At 33.0% G+C, this 14,274-nt stretch overlaps 2 protein-coding genes across 2 annotated transcripts; one reads left to right on the top strand and one right to left on the bottom strand.

The window, feature by feature from the left end:
* Nucleotides 1-444: 444 nt before the first annotated feature.
* On the bottom strand, nt 445-6,518 carry LOC133295822 (bifunctional purple acid phosphatase 26). Its single transcript, XM_061494680.1, has 10 exons — nt 6,380-6,518; nt 5,437-5,665; nt 4,768-4,968; nt 4,441-4,552; nt 4,116-4,342; nt 3,197-3,335; nt 2,308-2,528; nt 2,032-2,153; nt 1,683-1,844; nt 445-787 (listed from the first exon to the last, which is right to left on the bottom strand). The coding sequence occupies exons 2-10, from the start codon at nt 5,608-5,610 to the stop codon at nt 715-717; spliced, it is 1,431 nt and encodes a 476-aa protein (XP_061350664.1). The 5' UTR covers nt 5,611-5,665; nt 6,380-6,518; the 3' UTR covers nt 445-714.
* A 3,933-nt stretch (nt 6,519-10,451) lies between these two features.
* LOC133295942 (uncharacterized) lies at nt 10,452-11,732 on the top strand. The gene has a single exon (XM_061494879.1). It carries the CDS (start codon nt 10,471-10,473, stop codon nt 11,620-11,622), a length of 1,152 nt encoding a protein of 383 aa, XP_061350863.1. The 5' UTR covers nt 10,452-10,470; the 3' UTR covers nt 11,623-11,732.
* Nucleotides 11,733-14,274: the final 2,542 nt, after the last annotated feature.

Raw genomic sequence — 14,274 nt, forward strand, 5'->3', positions numbered from 1 at the left:
ATATTTAGTATATTAATGAACTAAATATGATAAGATAAACTTTAGTATCACCCATTAAAAATGTCAAAATTCGTTATAAAACTTTTAAATTTCTAGATATACAATAAAACCAAGTCGAACTGTAGTAATATCCCATTTATAGTCATTTCTTTATATTTTATGATAAGCAGTATGAAAGGCAAAAATCATCAAATGTTAGTTAAAGTGAATTTTATTAGCACACCGCCATCAACTTAAACTTGGCGAGCGTAATTTTGGTAGAAAATCAAAATTCAAGTGTCCTGTCAACAAATTAATCGTTGATTTCAATTGTACATTGCTTGCGCTAAAGTCTAAAGATGATGGCATTTCTTTGAGTTATATGTACTTTGTTGTAATGTAGATGCCTTACTTAGAAACTTATAATGCCATGTTCATTTTCCATTCTTCCTCATCTCCAAATTTTCTTCAAATAATAAAACAGTAATTCACTCAATATAAAAAGATTGAACTGGAAACATGATCATCTTTCTACTTAAAAGTTTGTCTTGGTCTCATCATTTTTCTCCTGCTACAAGCGTTGTGGAATACAAGCATACAAGCAAAATACATAGAACCATTTCTGACTACCTGCATTTCGCTCAGTCAGAGTCTTTTGAACTGCATATATTAATTCAGGGTGAACATTTTTATTCTTTTCACAACGTCAAATATCATAGTGCTTCTAGTTCCCCATTAAATGTTGGTCACTTCATCAATAACTCTCAATAGAAAATACTTCAGTTTTCTTCTTCTCCGATTGCTTCCCCTGCATTATCAGAATTCCACCATGTCAGCTTTTATCCTTTCAATGAATGAATATATATATATATATATATATATATATATATATAAAACAAGCATCATATCAAGAAATTGCGTCATTGATTTATATATCTCTTAATAAATCAAGACTCACGGCAAAGGCTTCATGCAAAGTGCAAACAATTATTTGTCAGGCTACTATTAACAGGGTTACATGCCTCTAGCCGTTTTATTTCTCTCTTTCCAAAGTAAGTAGAAAACGAATAAAAATCTAGGACTAGGACTATAGATTGTAACATAATGGCAGAAGGTGTTCCCTATTCATTGAAACACCTGCATGACTTGTAGATATCAATGCATATACTGTTTAGCAGTAGCACATGCTAAGCTGTATGTAGTACATGACTGTCTTGATTCTTGTCAACCAAAATATATTGCGTGCTGATTACTGCAACCTATCAGCAGAGTTATTTGCTTTCTTGTGCTTAACAAGCTCCAAGTTTTGAACTTCTGGGGTTTAAGACTTCTAGTCTCCAATAGAGATTTTTGTTGTTGTATAGCAGATAGGCTAAGGTTCACTTAGCTGTGGAGGTTTATTTGTAACTTATGGATACCAAACACCCTTCCCAATATGTACAAAGAAGAAAAATGTCACATAAACCAACCCTAAAAATTGATACCGGAATGTAGGCCATAACGATTTTAAACTTCTACCATTTTTATCTTGAGTAAAATACACGTCGAGGAGAATGTCTATATTCTAATATTCTGTGACTAACCAGTTGTGCAAATGCAGTGACAACTTTCAATCTTATAATTCATCACAACAGCAAGACAGTGACAGATTTTTCCCTGCCACTGTGATAGCTAAGCAAAGAAAAAAGGGGAAGTGAACCTACCAATATTGGTTATGCAATACGAAAGAGTCAGTTGGCACTTTCTTGCCATCATCATTGCGATTCCAGTGGTAGACAGCATGTGTCCTATTTTTTATCTCCAATGTGGAGTGTCCATAGCTGGCTTCTCGAAATGCTGAGTATTCTGGCTGTGGATCCATGAACCTGCACGAGCAAGGAAAGAATTAAAACGACATTAAACTCCTACAATGATTGAATCATATTCATTAAGGATCAAATAGAAACCCAAAATAATAATAATAATAATAATAATAATGAATTCTATTATTAGATAATCCTTTTTAAACGACATTAACCACCTATACATGACAAAGTGATTTGCTTAATTTACCTTGAAGCAAGACCTTCTTGATTTCCTCCATCTCCGACTGTTATGTAAACTGGTGCTGATTTGTCAGCTATGGGATACCGGTTACCGCTTGTTATGTTGTAGTCTATATTGGAGAAACGATACTGAAAGTAGGACAGAAACATTCGACACACAAGAATTCATTGTGAGATCACATGACTAAAGAATCATATTGCCTAAGCTAGTAACTCCAAAATAACATGAAATTGTATGTTTTGTGCGAGTACACAAAAAATTAGCAGAGAAAGAAAACCATACAGATCTTTCGTAAGCATGGACATGGCCAGCAAAAATCACGTCAACTTTGTACTTGATGAACCAGCTCTCAAAAACTGATCGCATGCTTTCACCCTCCATATAGTGAGCTTCATTACTGCTGTAGAGCGGCACGTGCATGAGAACAATGAGCCAAGGTGTCTTCTCCCTATCAACTTGCTTCAGCTCTTCTTTGAGCCACCTCCATTGAGGAGTGTACTTTACTGTTAAGTGTGAAAAAGCATCATACAATAAAGCAGTAATACTTTCAAAAGAAGACTAATTACACTTCAACAAAACGTGGTAGTTGACAAGCATAGGCAGTGACTTTTCAAATGAAATAGAAACAGCTCTCACTAACAATGTATACCATTCTTTAAGACCTAGAAACTTCAGAATGTAAACAAAAAAAAAAAAAAAAACTTCAGAATGTAGGTCTCCACCGTTCTTATAGACAAACTAACTACAAACTTGCACTTGAGCCTTACTGTATAGAAGCAAATATCTTTTCTTTATCAATTTTTTTTCTGTTTCCTTTTTGCTTATATCAATACCCTATTTTTTTTTTCATTTCTGTTTCCTTATTAGTGATCAACAGCCTCTTTGCAATTATGCAAGGATAAGGTTGCGTACAAGAATTACCTCCACCTCACACACGCTAGTCGGGTTTAACGGGGATTGATTTTTTATTAGGGATCAACAAATAAATAGGAAACTTTTGCGGTGAAGGAGAAATAAAGATATTAAGATTATGGTTCCTAAATAAAAATTTGGGTGTGCACAAGCTTTTTATGGTTGTGAAACACTATGAACCTAAACTTATGTAATAGAATATAACTGACAATCAACACGTAAGGAAGATTAACAAGCAGATAAAGAGGAGATTAGTTACCAAATGGCGAATAGCTTGATAGTACAATTATATGAGCAGACGCGCGCCTGATTGCATACCAGAGGGGGCTGCTGCTTTTGGAGGCCAAATATGGAGTAGTATATCGGTGAAGATAGGACTTGAAAGGAACAACTTCTCCCTGACCATGCAGATTTATTTAAGACCATTACAGCCAACCTTATAACCTTTAATGCAAAGACTATGAAGTTTTCAAAACAGTAGAAGATTGAAGTCTTAAACTGAAAGAAACTTACAAAGGTCATCTAAGTTTTACAACAAATATCATGAATATTTACTTCAGTATATGGTATCAATTGGGAGACACCAACATGATAGGAAATGGCTTTTTCAGTACAAAACGTATTTATTTGTCACTTGAAATTTGGGATATCTTAAGCTTCCTGCTTACTAACAAAAATTTAAAGGAATCGTACAAAACTATAGAAACAGAGAAAGGACGGCATATAACAGAATACAGAAGATATCTTGTCCAAACAATTATTTGATGGAACTGACAGTCAGCTAAGTCATATTTAGTAAACGAGCATGCTAGAAATATAATATAGAATATAAAACTATTCATCTACCTTCACTTAACAACTTAAGCTTTTGGGATTGTTGGTCGCATGACACATCAATTTAGCTTTGCTATGTAACAACTAACGAGTACGTTACTGGGCAATGATCATGCATAGTACAAGAAACGGAATAAAACAGTTCAGACATAATAGTTAAGAAGAATTTAAAGTGTTCCTGCCTGTCATACCTTCAAATTCCAAAAAGAGAAATGGGAAAACTGAAACCATGGTAGTGGTTTATTATTTTATTGGTCCAGGAAAAAATGACTTTTTTCATCCTATAAGTGATTCATTGCAGACAAGAATAACCAAGATGCATGCGACTCAGGTTAGTACTCTACCATGTAGGGCATGTAGTCTATTTCGTGATTTCCAGCACACCATATCCATGGCTGATATGCTGCACTCCTTTCAACAAATCGGCCCCATGTATCCCACCGTAAACCAACATCATTGTATTGGTACCTATCAGCGTAGGAAAGATCTCCAACAAATAAGACAGTCTGTGCTCCACTTTGTATGTAGTGCTCAACAGTGGAAAGAGAATTAAACGTTTGGCCCAAATCACCTGCAATGTGCATACAATTATTCATTTATGAGAAACAAAAAATTAAAAATGAGAAATAAAAGCAAAAGGAAATCCTGTTGGAAAAACAGACAACTCACCAATGATCCCAAATTTGTAGGGAGCATCTGGCTCAACTTTAGGAGGTGTTTCAAACCAAAATTCTCGAGAAGAATCACCACTTCCAATTCTATAGTAGTATTTAGTATTATACTGAAATGGGGAAATCATTGAACTAACTAAATGAACATGTTTTCTACACATGGCAAGGTGAGAATTATACATGTGTGATCATTTGAAAAAATGAAAATATTCGTCATGTTCTGCATTAGACTTCACTTCTCAATTTATTGTAGTATTTTACTTTTAACATTGCAGATAAAATTCCAGTGATGATAATTCTACCCTCTACTTTGATCAACAATTACCTCAAGGCCTTCAATAAGACAATGATGAATGTAACCAGACTTGTATTTGTAGAAAGTGTAGTTTGTAAATGTGCCTTCTGCACTAGCTTGAAATTTATTCTCTGATGTGCCAAATTCCACTTTGCTTGGCCCTGGTTCATCTGTGGTCACCCATGAGATGATTACTGCTTTTCCATCATAGTCACCTTGCGTGATATGCACCTACAGAGGAAATAATAAATGCACTAAATCATATGCTTATAACATTGATATTATGCCCCTTTTAAACAAAATGATGTGGTGTGAAGTCATGGTCAAGTAAGCTATCTCTTTTTTAGTTCAACTATAAAATTTCTACCACTGCCATGGTTTTCCTGTAACCATAGGCATCAATACTTGCATTAGTGTATATGTATTTCTCAACATGAATCTTTTAGCATAATAAGGAGTCTCGCTTATTCAAAAAGACAAAAAGTTCTTCGATGAGCTGGTGAATATTTTATAGTCCTGTGTGGTTCTTGAGAGAAGAAATAACCAATGAATAAATAAAAGGAATAACTTTAGAATTTAAAACTGCTTCACATGTCCAATTTGAGTGCAGAGGCCTAGAAATCCTAATAAGAGTTTCATCTAATAATATCAGGGGATAGATAATAACAATATCAGCCTTGTTATTTTTGTAAGACTTACTTGTTGAGGTGCATTATAACCCTTTGGAACTGCAAATGCTTCATGATCAAGGGGGATGTCAACCGATGGCCACAGTGACCGAACGAAAGAACTAGTGATTCCTGCACTCCCATCTCTGATAGAGCTCAAGAAGACAAATGAAGCAAGAACTAAATGAAGCAACAAGGCCTGCATCTTTGTATCCAGCGACGTGAGCGATGCCTTTATCACCCTACAGAGTCCTAACTATCTGCAGTCAAGAATCCAAATGAATGTCATTTTGTACAATACAGTACACTATAAATGTTGAAGTGATTCGTAACCAAATGACTTATTCCAAAGAAAGGAGGGAGGGGGCTGACTTGAAATTTAAATCTCTATTGTTCTACTTCTACCCATATACTCTCTCACTCTCAGTTTAGCTTTGCTTTCTCCATGAAAGGAGTCAGCAATTACTTGAATCCACCGAAGATAAGGTCCAATGAGAAATCATTATGACATAAGCTAGCATATTCAATTGAAATGCCAATCATGAAATAGGGGAACAAAAAGGAGAAGTAGCACAAGTGATTAAACAGCCAATCCTAATTCCGGTTCGAACTTTGAACACACAATATCTCCATCCACAATGATCGCTATATAAAACAGCCAAGTGATTAAACTTGATAAGGTACTTAATGGCTTAAATTCCTAGATCTTTTAGTATAACATGAATCTGAACCAGGCAACAGCATTAGCATTGACATATTTATGATAGAAACAAAGATGGCTGAGCTTGAATCTATATTCCATCCTTAAAACACAATAAGTATAATTAAAGAACGAACATTAATTAATTAATCGAAATGAAACATGTTGTGGACTATTAATTAACAGTATCGACTTCCATTATGGCGTAGTAATGTTTCCGAAATACGCAGAGAGAGAGAGAGAGAGAGAGAGAGAGAGAGAGAGAGAAACTTACCTTGATTTGAAGCATTTGCAGAAGGGAAAGAGCCAAGCCAAGCCAACCCAAGTAATCAAGGATGGATGCGACGATTATAAGAGATGAGGTTGGTGCATATAGAGCCAATGGTTCACATGAAAACAGGGACAGTGCACGTGCCTCTATTCCATTGGTGGACACTCTCTGAGGTGGTCTGTCGCGTTGTCTGTCACATATAAGAATGGCCCTAAACTTTGTGTGTTTTGAGGATTATTATTTATTTATTGAGTGAAGGGTTTAATATTTGTGTTTTTGGTGAAAAAACATTATTTTTCACATTTATATAAAATTGAACGGATTTTATTAATCTTTTCTCTTTCTTTCTTATCTACTTATTTTTATGTTAGTGTAATATAAAAAAAACTCTACAAAACATTTTTCCCTATTTTTTTTTTTAAATTTTATTTATAATTTTTTTCTGTTCTAATCTCTTACAATTATTTCTATTATTGATTAATCAAAATTAGATTAACAGTTACAAAATGGCATCAAATAATAATTATTAATTTGATTTTGAGCCAATGACAATAAAAATAATTGTAAGAAGTCATAAGTATAATTTTTATTTTTGTTCCGTAAGTCTTAAAAAAATTTGTAGTAATTTTGGTTATATATATATATATATATATATATATATATATATATATTATATGGGTTTAATAAGAGTTATGTTGTAGGAAAAGTGATTGTGTTATGTTATAGAGATTCGTTTTGCGTGCCAGAGTTTTTTTTTTTCAAAAATTGTGGGTCCCACAAAATGTTGTGTGTGTAGGAAAGTTGTTGTGGTCATGTTAAATTATAGATACAAAACCCTATATATATATATATATATATAATGTGGTAATATTAAGATTTATATATTCAATTTAATATTTTCTAGATCAGCTACAGTATCATGGCCATGTATGATCTCATAGAATGGAGTAGACTACGGACCGAGTCCGTGGAAAATAAATTATACTGTTGCATGTATGATCTCACTATATTTTTGGTATATTTTTCACTTATACTGTTGCATGTATCTTATTTTTTATCAAATCAATTTATTTTAAATTTAATTTAATTTTAAAATAAATTATTTATTAATATTTGATAAAGATAAAACATATAATGGAACAGTGACCAAAATGTCACGTTTTGTCAAATTTTTTATACAAATGTCAGGCGAACAGTATTTTTTACCAAACGGTCACGTGCCATAATTCGCTACCACTGGTACGAATTTCGTGGCCAATAATTTCGTGACACATGGTCATATAGCAGACCAAATTCGCTACCAGTAGTAACAAATTATGACACGTCAGCTTTTTTTTACGAAAGTGTGTTACGTGTCAAAAAATCATTCGCAAACATAATATGCTACACAGGGTAGCGAATTAATATGTACTTGATACGTGTTATTTTTGCTGACTGTGTATTCTGACGTGATATAATTCGTGATACTGTGTAACGAATTATTTGCAAGCATATTTCGCTACACAGTATAACAAATTATTCCACGTGATATTCTGAGAAAATTTATTATTAACGTGAGAGTCTAATAATTTTTTTGGCCTGCGAAAATGGTCAGTGTTACACATATAATCATATTGTAAACTGAAGATGCAGTGAAAATACGGTTCATACTTGGCACTGAAGAAATTTTCGAGTCCGTGACTAATCCATTTGGGCAGTATGCAAATGCCGACAACAAGCTTCTATAAAAAACAAAAACAAACAAACTTAAACTTAAACTTGTTGTTTTAGTATATAATTATAAGGAGTAAGTAATGATATATATCTTTTTAAATTATTGAATGAATTAAAATTATGATATATTATTATTGAATTAAGAGTAGATATATTTTATTTATGGATTTTAAATAAATATATTTCGATCTTCAATTTTAAAAAGATTAAATGGAGACAAACCTTTAGGAAATAATAAGAAAAAACTATTTTAAAGTAAACTTAATTTAAAATAATTAATTATTTTAATTTAAAATTTTAATAAATTTTAATTTTATACTTAATTTAAAATAATTTAATCCTTTAGGAAATAAATAATTATTTTAAAGAAAAAATGCTGTGGTAGATTATTGTAATTTCCGCATTTCCATGCATAAAATGGCTACCGGGTACAATTTCTCTTGATTGCAAAGAATATAGGTTGGGAGTGGATTCTCTAATGTGAAATTTTATACTTATAAATAGTTGTATTAAAAGTAATGATAATTAATGTTATACCAACGACCAAAAAAAAAAAGAGAGTAGTGATAACGTAGAACTATTACAAACTAATTATGTATCGAATGAATTAACTCGTTGGGTGTTGTGTGTGCCTTACACTTTATTTACTAATTATTTTTCTTATTTGTATGGAAGTTCAGAGTTTCGATCTTAGGTTTAATCAAGCAAACCATGCTCATGCCTTGCATTTACTCACTAAATTGCTGTCATTCTTATCGTCCTTTTCCTTATATATGGACACATGTGCTTCCTGCGTGACTAATATTGCCTAGTCCTCATAAGTCATAACGGCGAATTTGACTTCGCACTCGAAATCGCAACTAAGCCTTGTAAAATCAATGGTTCGATTGAGGCAGGTTTTTATCCACTTCGTGAAAATCGCAACTATAGTTAGTAAATGATAGTGTATGAGTTTGAACTAAGTATTTTATTGTCTTGGACAATACATGTTTATTTTTTGGTCTCATTAATACTTTAATTTATCATTGCTATTAAGGAAAAAAATGTATAAATACCCTCTAAATTTTGAGTCATTGTGATCTAGTGACATTGAACTTTTCAAATCTAAATAAAAAGTCCTAAAGTTTATTAAAATTTATAAGCGTACTCTTTTACATTAATAAAGCTAAAATTAGTCATTATATATATGGGTAAAGTGCTTCTCATTTTAAATGATATAAAGTTATATTATTTTTAATGAAACTACATCTTTTGGTGTGCTTTTACATTTTATCTTCTCCATTTTATTTTTCTTTCTAATTTTATGAAAAAAGAAAATAACAAAATACACAAAAACAACGTAGTTTCATTAAAAATGAAAAAAAATTGTGTCATTTAAAATGACAAATATTTTCTCAATATATATATATATATATATATATATATATATATATATATATATATAGGGGATGTTTATACTTATCACCGAGTGAGTTTATCATCCTTACAACCAATCTCATCACCATTAGATTAGAATTAAATCTAACGATTTATAATTATCTCTTATAATCTTAATTTTTACTCTTTCATCCCTCTCTCTTTCTAGATTTGGGATCTGCACACCCCAATCACAATTTGATTTCCATCAAATATCATATTAGAAAGGGATAAGAAATACCGTAATCTTAGATCACGGTCTCGAATTTCAAATTAATTTCATAGACAAGTCGAACCTATAAAGACATTAAAAGATCTAATTTGAGGTAATTATTATCGGTTATAACAATTAAAATAAAAATGTGCGACATGAGTAGTTGGGAATTAGGTGTGTAAATTAAATATCACGAGCTAAATGTTTTTGACTTATGCTAGCGTCACGTGACCTTACATTAGTCCCATAGTATTAGCGTGTGACACACTCCAATAGCATTTATTATATTTAGATGGAATGCATCTAACGCCATGTGTAGTATCACATAAACTTGTCTCACCTCATTGGATCTTATTATGTTTTACTTAGCATTCTATTCGCCTTTTGGATCTTTGATGTGTGGCTATCTGCCAATGAAACTTTACATATTAAACTATTTTACATAGTTATATATATATATATATATATATATATATATATATATATATATATATAGGGTTTAATAAGAGTTATGTTGTAGGAAAAATGATTGTGTTATGTTATAGAGATTCGTTTTGCGTGCCAGAGTTTTTTTTTTTTTTGGTTTCAAAAATTGTGGGTCCCACAAAATGTTATGTGTGTAGGAAAGTTGTTGTGGTCATGTTAAATTATAGATACAAAACCCATATATATATATATATATATATATATATATATATATATAGAAGAGAAGGGTTAACTCGTTAGAATACAAAGTGTGCAATTGGCAACAATGGAAAAACAATCATCAAATTCAAAAGATGAAACGGAGAAGATTCCACAAGTGGTGTTGCTGCAAGTTCTTGAAGCTTTGAAGCAAGCATCTCACGACATACAAGAACAACATGGTTCGCCCAACTCACCAGCCGTTAATGCTCTACTAGAGTTACACACCATACTCTCAACGGACACAGCTCTCTCCAACCACCTCAACCGTCTCAAAACCCTCGTTGACTCTCTCAACCGTTCTAACTCCAACGGTCTCCGATCCTTCCTAACTCGCCGAGTCTCAACTCACTCCATCTCCCGAGTCGCCAACTCTATCGAGTCCGAAATCCAAGCCTGGATCGACCGCGAAACACTTCATACTCTCTCATGCTCCTTAAGGGAACCTATCCCCAACGAGGACGAGTTGTTACCTTTATTGACTCAGTTCCGGGACCGAGTCTCCCAAGGGTTCAACCGCGAGTTACAGGACCTGGTTCTCAAGTTCAAGCTTTTCTCTTCCCTCGAATCGCTTCTCTGCGATGCCAAGTGTTCAATAACGGTTCGGGAGCAGGCCGGTCTGGCCGTCGCGGCGTTGATCCGGTTCAACAAGGATGTGTTCGTGGGTCAGGTTCTCATGGGTCCCACCATACGAGCTTTGGTTTCCATGGCTTCCGTTCATTCAATCGAGGTTCTGAACTCACTCATAAGGTCAATTAGGTCACCACTCGTGGATGAGATCGAATCCAATGGCGAGATACCAAACATCATAGCACTATTGAATTCGGAAGACCTGCAAATGAGGGTTTTGGCCATGGATTGTGTTCTTGAAATTGGTTACTTTGGTCGCAAGGAAGCCATTGAGGCTATGCTGAAGGAGGGTCTAGTGAAGAAGCTTGTGGAGCTGCAGAGATCTGAAGTGGGTGGTGATTTGATTGACTTGGATCATGAGAATAAGAAAGAACATGTTGGTCTTGGAGGGAAGAGGTTCTTGGAGAAACACCCTTTTGCAAGCTGTGTGGCTAGGTTTGCTGTGCAATTGGAAGTAGGAGAAGGGTTAAGGCAAAGAGAGAAAAGGGCTTTCAAGCCACAAATTTTGGTTAAGGTTAGAGAGGCCTCTGTTTCTGATGCCGAAGCTGCAACCATTGTTGCTGAGGTTTTGTGGGGCTCTTCGCCTTAACTTTTGTTTTTTAATTTTTACAACAAAGTGATTCAATTGTTATATTGTTTCCATAGTGTAATTAATAATAATACATCTTGTTCGCTTACATTTTGTATAATAATGTTATTTGGGTATGTGAAGAAATTGTTGAACAAGTTCCTCTGTCTCAATATGTCATGGAAATCCTAAGGTCAAGTAATGTGCATTATGCTCTGGACTTACTCAGCTGAGAATTTTTTGTTTGTGTTTTTGTTGTTGTGGGAATCAAAAGAATTTGGATACAGAATATGCTAAGGTGGCTTAGGAATCAGGATTTTGAAGGGAATCGTCATGGCATATGCCATTCTTGTGGTGGGGATAGAAACAAATAAACAAAGCCTTATATTATTATGTCTTATAAAAAAACAACATAGAATGAAGACTATAGGAACTTGCGTTCGTCATGGGGCAGTCACGAAGCTCAAAAGAGGGAATTGTGCCAAGAACCAATAATTGTACAAGTGAAGTGATAATCATTGTCACGTAACCAATAACTTTACTCTCTATTCCGTTTTTCTCACGCTGGGAACTATTAGATTTTCCTTTGCTCATTCCCTTGGCCGGAAGCCTAAGTCAATGTATTCTTGTTTTTATCATTTTGCATTGGTCATTGATATTTGTTACTCCCTAATTACTAATTAAACCTTATCTCTTTATGTACTAGCTTCTATTCCCCAAACCCCTTTTTTTCTCAACAGGACCAAGTCAAAGCTTCGGAGTTGCGTGTAGAAATTGGCATTATGGAAACTTCAAGGAATTGCAATCTATTTCAAAATTTCAATGTCATGATCATAGAGACCACGGTGGCAGAATATATAAACCTGTTTCTAGTGCTTCTAAAATAAATTGCAAATAGAGAAAGAAACAGATGTCAGTGCCACCTGCGGTAAATTAAAGGGCAACAACTGGAGAAAGGACATCAGTATTAGTTTTCTTATAAGGGACTGTGATATGATTATATTTGAGAATAAATTTGTAGCAACGAACGAGTTTATCTAATCAAATGGCAAAAGATTGCGTGTCCTTAATAGCTCATTGTGCATCGGGGGTCCAAGATATGATTATTTGATATGATTAATGAATGAAATATTGAAATTTAAGAAAGCCGCACACCCACAACGCCCATGGTGTTGGCACATTGGGATACGTCATTGATAAGCGAAGGAGACAAAAAAAAATCCAAGGTTGATTAGCGCAGGAGGCCAATCGACTGAGTACAAATGACCCCACCTCCAATTTGGGTTCCCCTGGATAGTTCGTCACATAATAAAGTTCCCAAGAGAAGGATAGACACAGGACAAATTTTTTAACAGAGATTCTAGCACGTAAATAGCTCTTATAAAAGAGAGTTCAAATTCTTATTATCCCTTAAAAATTTGTATACATTTCTTGAATTTGAAGTTGATTCTTAGTAGTGCTCATAAACTTTTAAATACACTAGTTAAACCATCAAGCTGCAAAATTATTAAATAGAATGTTACATACTTTTATTCAGATCTATCTACCAGTTTTTGTTCATCATATAATCACTAATAATACTTATTATCACATTTTTTATAAATATTGTAAAAACAATTTATATTTTATAATTAAAAAGTAAATATTTAAATGCTCTATAAATTTGCATTCAATATAAATTATGAAAGTGACACACTAATCATGTTTTTGACAAGTACATTATTAATCAAACTATTACAAAGGCATGAATTAAATAACTTTATGCAACATTTCTCATATTTAGGAGCTCAACTGATTTTGGAAAACTTTTAATAATTACCTGAAATCTATATTGCACCGATATTTCAAATACCCTGACACTCTGACATGCTCCGACATCTATAATATTTAAAATTTCATTACATATCATGAAAAAGTTAATCGATATTTTACTAGACTGATATAATAAAAATGAAGAAGGTTATACTTACAACTTTTTTTTTTTACAACTTCTTACAATCATATCTTAACACCGTTAATTTCCGTCAATCAACGGTTATGATTTTCGCAAATTAAATTCATTAATTAATTATTAATTCACAATAAATGATAACCGTTGATTGGCAGAAATCAACGGTGTTAAGATATGATTGTAAGAGGTTGTAAAAAAAAGGTTGTAAGTATAACTTTCCTCAATAAAAATTAAAAATAGATACCGCATAAATCTCATTGGAGTGTATAAGAAATTTTCAATTTGAAAATATAATAGTAAATATTTACATCTTAAATTTCTTTACAAAATTGATGGGTATTATAAGTTTAGTTTTATTTTTGGGTTTTATAAGAGTTATGTTGTAGGAAAAATGATTGTGTAATGTTATAGAGATTCGTTTTGTGTGCCTTAGTTTTTTTTTTTTTTGCTTCATAAAGTGTGGACCCCACAAAATGTTGTGTGTAGGAAACTTTTTTGTGTCATGTGACATGATAGATGCAAACCCCTTTATTTTTTATTAAATTATTGAAAATTAAATATAATATTCACTACATAAATAAAAAATATTATTTAATATCAAAACGTATCTTAATATGTTAAAATTTAATACTTTTTAAAATTAATGTGTCAGAATATTGTGTCATATCGTGTCCCGCCATATTGGTGCAACATAGCCTGTAATAGTCTAAAAATTCAGGGTG

This window comes from Gastrolobium bilobum, unplaced genomic scaffold, assembly GCF_033153095.1.
Source record: "Gastrolobium bilobum isolate Gb01-03AN ecotype WA unplaced genomic scaffold, APGP_CSIRO_Gbil_v1 utg2195, whole genome shotgun sequence".
NCBI classification, from domain to species: Eukaryota; Viridiplantae; Streptophyta; class Magnoliopsida; order Fabales; family Fabaceae; genus Gastrolobium; species Gastrolobium bilobum.